Source organism: Phyllobates terribilis, unplaced genomic scaffold (assembly GCF_046119375.1).
Source record: "Phyllobates terribilis strain yellow unplaced genomic scaffold, ASM4611937v1 Scaffold_2__4_contigs__length_985480577, whole genome shotgun sequence".
In the NCBI taxonomy this organism is placed as follows: domain Eukaryota; kingdom Metazoa; phylum Chordata; class Amphibia; order Anura; family Dendrobatidae; genus Phyllobates; species Phyllobates terribilis.
In genome coordinates this window covers 388814456-388822917 of record NW_027362762.1, presented here as the reverse complement: position 1 = coordinate 388822917, position 8462 = coordinate 388814456, and the positions used below count along the sequence as shown (strand labels likewise).

General features: G+C 41.6%; 1 protein-coding gene across 1 annotated transcript in view; it reads left to right on the top strand.

Moving 5' to 3' along the window:
* The first annotated feature begins 1189 nt into the window (after positions 1 to 1189).
* CYBB (cytochrome b-245 beta chain) overlaps positions 1190 to 8462 on the top strand; it is a 95075-nt gene continuing 87802 nt past the window's right edge. Inside the window, exon 1 of the mRNA XM_073664837.1 lies at positions 1190 to 1336. Within this exon, the coding sequence (XP_073520938.1) occupies positions 1292 to 1336 (45 nt within the window). The 5' untranslated portion in view covers positions 1190 to 1291. The remainder of the gene's footprint in view (positions 1337 to 8462) is intronic.

The window sequence follows — 8462 nt, the reverse complement described above, 5'->3', positions numbered from 1 at the left end:
TCAGCCTCATCCCTGTGGATCCAGTGCAGGCCACTCTGGGACCGGAAGCTATGATATCTCGTTCTGGAGACGTTTCTCTGATGATGCGCTGTTTTGTGTCAGATGACCACAGAATGGGACGTGACTGCTTCGTGCAGACCACCTGAGCAGCTTGTACTTACTGGTTCTATCAGAACAATATGTTTAGCATTTTGCAGGATACAATCTGGCCTTGAATGGGGATGGGTTGTCACTACGTTGTGGGGTCGTCACTATGTTGTAGGGTGTTCTTACAAAGTGACTACCTGATCTTATAGAATGAGCATGACCAATAGACTGTCAGCCAACATGGGGCAGTACATAAAATCACGTGGCACCTTACATTGTATGATTAAACGTTTTTCAGTATATTGCACATGTGGGACTTTTTTCTTATAGCAGCATGGTGGCTCAGTGGTTAGCACTGCAGCCTTGCAGCACTGGGGTCTTTGGTTCAAACCAAATCAAGGACAACATCTGTAAGGAGTTTGTATTTTCTCCTTATGTTTGCGTGGGTTACCTCTAGGTTCTTTGGTGTCCTCCCACACTCCAAAGACACACTGTTAGGTAATTTAGGTTGTGAGTCTCAAGTGGAACAGCGATGATAATATCTGTAGTGCTGTGGAATATGATGGTACTATATAAGTAAGCATAAAAAATAATAATAATGGTATCAGTGCTTCTTTGAACTTTGATGGGACTGTAGCTTAACCTGACCTTGTGTCAATAAGTATGACTTTGGGGTGTGAAGAAAACATCACTACTCCCCAAAGCAATGTAAAATTCTGGAACATGCCTTCACGGACTTTTCTCAGTCAGTATTCCATGGCGTTGCACTCAAAATTGATTTTTCTTGAGAAGTTGAGGAGTTTTACCAACTACATTTCTTGGGGAACGAGGGTTAGGAACCCTGCAGCAAACAAATGACATGCCCACAATAAATTGAATACATTAAGAAAAGTGTTAAGTATAATATTGGTTATTAAGAAAATGTAATAAACAGTCAACGTACTTAAAATCATCTCATCCAGCTAGCTATGTGTTGCAAAATACATTGCCATTTAAATGTTGTAGTAAATCCCGCCCAGTGTAGGTATTTTAGTTTTTGATGTTCATTTGTTCTACATTGTAATCACAGAGGTTGCTCATGTATGGCAAAAAGGAAACTGTATTTTCACTTCCTCTTAGATATATTCCCTTACAGCTGCTCTACACTGTACCTACACAGTAGAAGTCTTTACAGCTTGAGGTGGTGGTGAGACTCTCAGCAAAAATGAGCAACTGGGTGGTAAACGAGGGACTTTCCATCATTGTAATTGTAAGTAGATACATCGCGACCCAGTGCAATCTTTAGACAACACATGCTGTAATGTCGGTTTTTTAGAAACAGATCATTTACAGCTAGACTTTAATCTCTTTTATCAGTTTTTATACTTTTTGTACCATTTAATTTATCAACTTTAAAGCTCAGGTTTTGTTCACTTGTCCAGTAATAGTCTGATTGTAACAGATCCAGTATTAAAATATTACTTGATCCGTTACCAGTTACATACGCACAATTTCTGTTTTTGAGTGGATTCGTCTTTTTAAACTAATGGATCCATTTAAAAGCAAATACTTTGGTTTTCCCTTTGCATTTGTCCTATTTTTAATGGATCTGTTTTTACTAGAGGTGTCTCTGATCACCTCTACTGTTCTGTGCATGTGCAGTCCTAAAAAACAGATCTGCTAACAGACCATCATCTGTTAAGATCTGTTTCACCTAGACTTCAATGTTAAAAAAAAATGGATCCTATTGCTATATTTTTTTTAGAACCAGACATTAAGGTTTTGCTGACTATGTTTTAGGATGCAGCTAAAAACCAGATGACAGTTGGAAATGAGACAAACGGAAGACATTTTATGACACTTCCATTCCCATTCAAATTAATGGGTATTATACTGGAACCTTTTATTTCCATGTTTAGGGTCCCAAAATGGATCCAAAAACACAAATAACTCCTGGACATGTGTACATAGCCTAAGAATACTTAGATGGAACCTGTCACCTTCTATCTGGGACAGCATGAATGAGAGCACAGCTGCCGAATTGCAGCCAGGTATAATAGTAAAATATACTTTAGAGATCGGGCTGGAGAAGAGACTAGTTCAGCGCCATCACCGGTTGGTTTTCCCAACGCTGGTAAAAATTATTGAATTACGTGAAAAATCTCTTCCAGAGGCCACGTTTACATGTTGAGTATTTGGTCAGTATTTTACATCAGTATTTGTAATTCAAAAGCAGGAGTGGAATAATCAGAGGAAAAGTATAATAGAAACACATCACCACTTCTGTATTTATCACACACTCCTGGTTTTGGCTTATGCTGATATAAAATACTGACCAAATACTGAACGTGTGAACTTGGCCATAGTGCAGCGGTGCGGGGAGAAGCTGCCAGGGAGTCCCTATGGTCCCCGGCCATATATAACTATATTTTCTCTGATATGCCAGAACGTTTAAGAGAAAAACAAGCCTGGCTGTGATTTAAGCTGTCCATGGTTTGGGCAGCATGAATCAGGTGAAAAATTATTAAAATAATTGATTTGTACAAAATATGTCATAAGCAATATCTAAACTAAATATTAGAATAAAACCAATACTGCTTGTTAACTTCTAAGCAGCTTGTTAATAAAATGTGCTTACATTTCACAAGTAAATGATTATATGATTATATGATGGCGTGTAGCCCATCTTACACTGAAGACTTGTGCGGTTGGTGACTTGTGGTTGTAAAAATATTGCTTGCATCTCTGTGTAGATCTGATCACTTTACAGCAAATTGCAGAATATTGTGTGGCAATTTATCATGATTAATTGCCTGGTGTCTTGTTGATCTAAAAGAAATAAAGGTTTTTATTTTATTTATTTATGTAATAAGATAATATAATATAAATTACAACAATCCTCTTTTCGTCATAAGAGTTTTATCAAACACATTGTATAGGTGTCGGAAAATTACCCAGGGTATCACCTTTCAATAAAAGCAGGAACAATACCTGATACATTACGACAAAGCCTGCCAAGCAAACTTATAAACATTTACCTAACATTAGTGATATAGAGTAAATTACATGAGAAATGTACTCCAATTCCTGATTCGAGTAACATTTCGGCAGGTGGAGCACAGAACTTGTAAAATACTTCTTTCTCATTAAAGGGAATCCGTCAGCAGGTTTTTGCTATGTAATCTGAGAGCTGCATGATGCAGAGGCAGAGTGCCTGATTCCAGCAATCTATCACTTACTAGACTGCTTAGTGCAGTTTCGATAGAATCCCTGTTTTGTCTCCTGTAGATGTAGCAGTGGTCAGAATGCTGAGCTGTGTATAACCCCCCCCCCCCACACACACACCACTGATTGGCAGCTTCTTGTGTACACTGTACATTCTCAGCAAGCTGCCAATCAGTGGTGGTGTAGGATTACACAGATTAGCTGGACTGGCCTGCATGTTACACCTAATCTTGCAGAGATAATCTACTACTAATAAAACACTGATTGCTTTGAAACTACAGCATGCAGACCAGTAAGTGATACATCACTGGAATCAGTCTCTATGTGCTTACATTCTGGTGCTTTCAGATTAAATAGCAAAAATCTTCTGACATATTCCTTTTAAGAGGCATGCGCCTCCTAATATGCTAGCTACCTCAGCTTTCCTTTATTATGACTGGCGTTCAAAATGCTATTCTTAAAAGGGGTTTTCTACCACTCAGACAACCCCTTCTCAAGCACTATATTTCACAATTACTATATTTCCCCTATGTAAAATAATAGCAGCTATATTCACCTTTGGTGCTGGCACTGTTCCAGTGATGTCAACACCTGGTTTCCCAGGGCTTATGTGACAATCAGTGGCCGCTTCTCTCTCATATCCTTCGGACAAAACTGACATTTGGAGGAAGTCAGTGAGCAGCAGCAGCTCTTACTTCTCCTGGGTGTCAGTTTCATCTGAAGGAAGTGAGAGTGAAGCAGCTGTTGAATGACGGCAAAGTTGACATGACATAACATCCCACCAGAGGGGAGTATAGGCTGGTATTATTTTACATGAGGAAAATATAGGGATTCTGGCTGTGGAAGGTGGTGGGGGGGTTTCGGCGGCGGAGGAGCAGTGCACAGGCAGTAGCCGGCTGCTGCAGCTAACACGCCCATGGGAGTGGAGAAGAGTGAATACTCATTTTCTTTAATAGCGCACACTGTCAGTCACAGCCACCATCTTCCTGTTGCAGCTCAGCGATCCTCTGTGCCAGCTATTAGAAAGTATGAATATTCACTCCTCCCCACTCCTATGGCCGTGGAGAAGAGTGAATATTCACTCTCTTTAGTAGTGGGCACACAGGATAGCTGAGCTGCAGCAGGATTGGGGTGAGGGGGCCATACATACCAGGATTGGGGATGAGGGGGCCATGCATACCAGGATTGGGGATGAGGGCTCCATGCATACCAGGATTTGGGATGAGGGGGTCATGCATACCAGGATTGGTGATGAGGGGGCCATGCATACCAGGATTGGGGATAAGGGGGCCATGCATTTCAGGATTGGTGATGAGGGGGCCATGCATACCAGGATTGGTTATGAGGGGGCAATGCTTACCAGGATAGGGAAATTTACCAGTAGCTGCTGCATTTCCCACCCTAGACTTGTACTCGAGTCAATAAGCTTTCCCAGTTTTTTTGGGTAAAATTAGGTGCCTCGGCTTATATTCGGGTTGGCTTATACTCGATTATATTTGGTACTTTACTTATGTCTTGCCCACATATAGGGGATAACAGAAAAGTTCCCCCAAGATATATATATAGTGTCTGCTATGTAGCCTATATTTAGTAACCAAAGTAATAGTATCTTTACAAGGCCCATATAATCAATCATTACAAATGTTCTTATAAGTGTAAGTAATGGTGATAATAAGTAATAGCTGGCCTCAATACATGATAACACATCTGATTTATTCGCCATACTGGAAAATTCCCTCAACACTTCTATCCACAAGGTGTGTCCAAAGGATCTTTTAGTGGTTGTTCCCTTTCAATTAATATTCTACCCTGGCTTCCGTTTATAATAAAACAACAAACTGCGCAGTGAGTGTCCACCACTGCTCACGGTATCTGGCATTGACTGCGGCACTGATGCCAATCAGTGAGCTTAGCGGCCATAAAGGGGCATTCTGTCTATGGAAGTAAAGCTGCTTTGCTTACTGATTGGCTACTGCGCTGTCAAGGTGACATCAGCACCACAGCCAATGCCAGACACTGGGAACAGCGGCAGATTCTTGCCGGTAGACTTGGGGAAACTGAGTACAGCAGTACAGCACTATTTGTTGTTTTTTAATTAACTGTAGACAGGCTCGAAACTTAACTGAAAGGGAATAACTGCTTTGAAGGGAATCTGTCAGCAGGTTTTTGCTATATAATCTGAAAGCAGCATAATATAGGTATAGGGCAATAAAACCTGATTCCAGCGATGTATCACTTACTGGATTGTTTGATGTAGTTTTGATAGAATCCTTGTTTGCCTGATCTGATATAGATATAGCAGAGCTAAGACTTTTGGGCTGTGTATAACCCCATCCACATTCCTGATTGGCAGCTTCCTGTGTACTGAGAATTGTCAGCAAGCTGACAATCAGTGGTGGTGGTGGGATTTCACAGATTAGTCTGACTGCATGGCATGTGAGATGTAGTCCAGTAGTGATAATCTCCTGCTGATAAAATACTGATTGCAGTGAAACTACAACACACAACCTAATAAGTGATACATCCCTGGAATCAGGCCCTTGTGCCCTATATTATGCTGCTATCAGATTAAATAGCAAAAACCTACTGACAGATTCCCTTTAAAAAATGTCCACAGGTCATAAATTTCTCCAGTCAGAGGCTAGAAGATGGGTATTTATCCACAGACAAGTGTTTCAAATGAGGCTCCTCTCAGGCTTAACCCCTTAACGACCTTTGCCATGTACCTGCCTTTGATGCAGGCTTGCACGCCAAGCCCACATCTTTCCTGGCATATGATGAAGAATCCCCACCTTGCCACCTGCCTGACGTCGATATTACGTCAGACAAATCACGTGATACGGGTCTGCACTTTGCACCAACGTGATGTTCCACACCCCTCGGAGACACGTAAGGTTAGATTGGTACAGTTTTACACAGACACCCCCTGTCTGCACTGGTTCAAGAAGGTACTGAGAGTGAGAAGAGGTGGCCCACTCAGTCACTGACGTGGCACCACACTTGCTCAGACTCCTGACAGGCTGTGAGGCCCCCTTCACTGACCCCAGTGAAACAGAACCTTATCAGCCCAGTAGAGCCGCCACCAGTTCCTATTTGATATAAGACCCGGTCCGTTAATGGGAGTTATATCGGGCCAGAAACAAGCCCCGGTAGCATGAGAGTTAACCGAACAACGGACGTGTGGATTCGTGGATCGAGCTAAAAGAACAGCCCAAGGTTAAATTATATATTTAATCACCTTAAGGGCGCACTAGACAATACACAAGGGTCATATGTATATAATGGTCAGAGATGCAAATACAACATTGATAGGACAAAAGATATAAGCAGATGAATCATGTCAATTACCGGTGACGTCTGATCATGTGTGCACGGGGCCTCATGGGTTCCTCGGTCCTTCGCAGCACTTTACTGGACATTAACCCTTTGTTTGAAGTGGCTGCATGCATCAGAGAGAGCGAGAGAGAGCCACATGTCCTTGCTCTAGCTTATATCTCCTAAGGGTACCTCCCCACTTGCCCCCTGGGCTGAAACTGAATTCCCTCCTCGTACCCCTGGCAGATAATAACTCCAAAACTTCAGATGGGTCATACCTTCTTAAGAGATGGTCCTAGGAAGGCGGTTCTAGCGTCATCAGATCCAGCCGGGCCCCTGCTACGCGTAGGGACTGAACACAGCCGTATTATCGGTTTCCAAATAGCTGTTCTATGTATCTCATTATCCCCTTGTGCTAGACTGAGTCGAGACGCAGGCGGGCATTCACCATGTCCTGGGTATCTCGGAAATATATTCGATGCATGGCTAGGACGTATAGTATTTCCATAACTCGAGATGAAATTCCTATCTGTCTGAACCAAGGAAAACCACATAGCTTGGGTCCACATGACAAGCAAGTCCTTTGTTCTGAGTTGAACTGTGTGATATTTGTCACTCACAGTCTCTTGATCCCCACTGCTGATGCTAGGTGTTCTGTTACAACTGCATACTTAAGGGGGGTTTATAATCCCATGCCAAATAGGATTTAATGATCGACATGGAATTATATCTCCAATATTCTTCACAGCCATCATGTAACTTTAACATTCACAGGTGAAGTGGAGCTCCGCCCGCTGCTGTTAACCTGTTAAATCCTGCTGTTAAGCTTTGTCAGTGGCATTTAACACGCACCGGCAAGGATGCGGTCATTCCTCGCTCCCATCGGCGCGCTCGTGATGTGATCACGGGTGCTGATGGGTTGTCATGACAGCCGGGGGGTCTGCTGATGACCCCCTGTTTCTGTCATTACGATCCTCCTGTATCCGATGGCCCATGGCTGGCATTCATAAGAGATCGTGATTTCTGCTATATATATATAGTAGTGCTGATGCACTGCTTTGTATAGCGCAAGAGATCAGATGATCGCAGCTTCAAGTTCCCTAAGGGGACGATTGCATACAGTAAAAAGTAAAAAAAAATATTTAAAAAATATGAAAAAAAACCCACAAAAATTCAAATCAGCAGATGTGTTTACTGATACCAGTTTCAATGGGGCAAAAGAGGGCAAAGAATAAGTCATCATACAGCCTCATATGCTAAAAAATGTAACGATTTGGGGTCTCAGAAAATGGAGACTCAAGCAAAATATTTCCGATTTTTTTTCACCACTTAAATAAAAAAATAAACCTACACATGTTTGGTATCTGCGTACTCGGCCTGACCTGGAGAGTCATAATGCCAGATCACTTTTCCAGTATAATGAACTTGTTAAATAAAAAAGCAAAAAACAATTGTGAAATTGCACTTTTTTTGCAATTTTAACACACTTGAATTTTTTTTCTTGCTTTCCACTGTATCACATGATAAATGATTGATGTCATTCAAAAGTTTAACTTGTCCTGCAAAAAACAAGCCCTCATACGGCTATATTGATGGAAAAAATGTTATGGCTCTTGGAAGAAGGGAAGGAAAAAACGAAAATGAAAAAAACGGAAAATCAAAAAGTCGTCAATGGGTTAAATTACATATTGTCTGTGGTCATGCAAGATGATCAAGAGGTTTTGGCCAAGAGTTAAACACTTTACCTTGAAGTACCTTCATCCTTTTTCACATCCTTTGGGAAATTTTCAGCAGGGTAGACCCCCAAAAATATAAATGTGATGAGGGCTTTAGAAAACTCCTACACCTAATCTCAG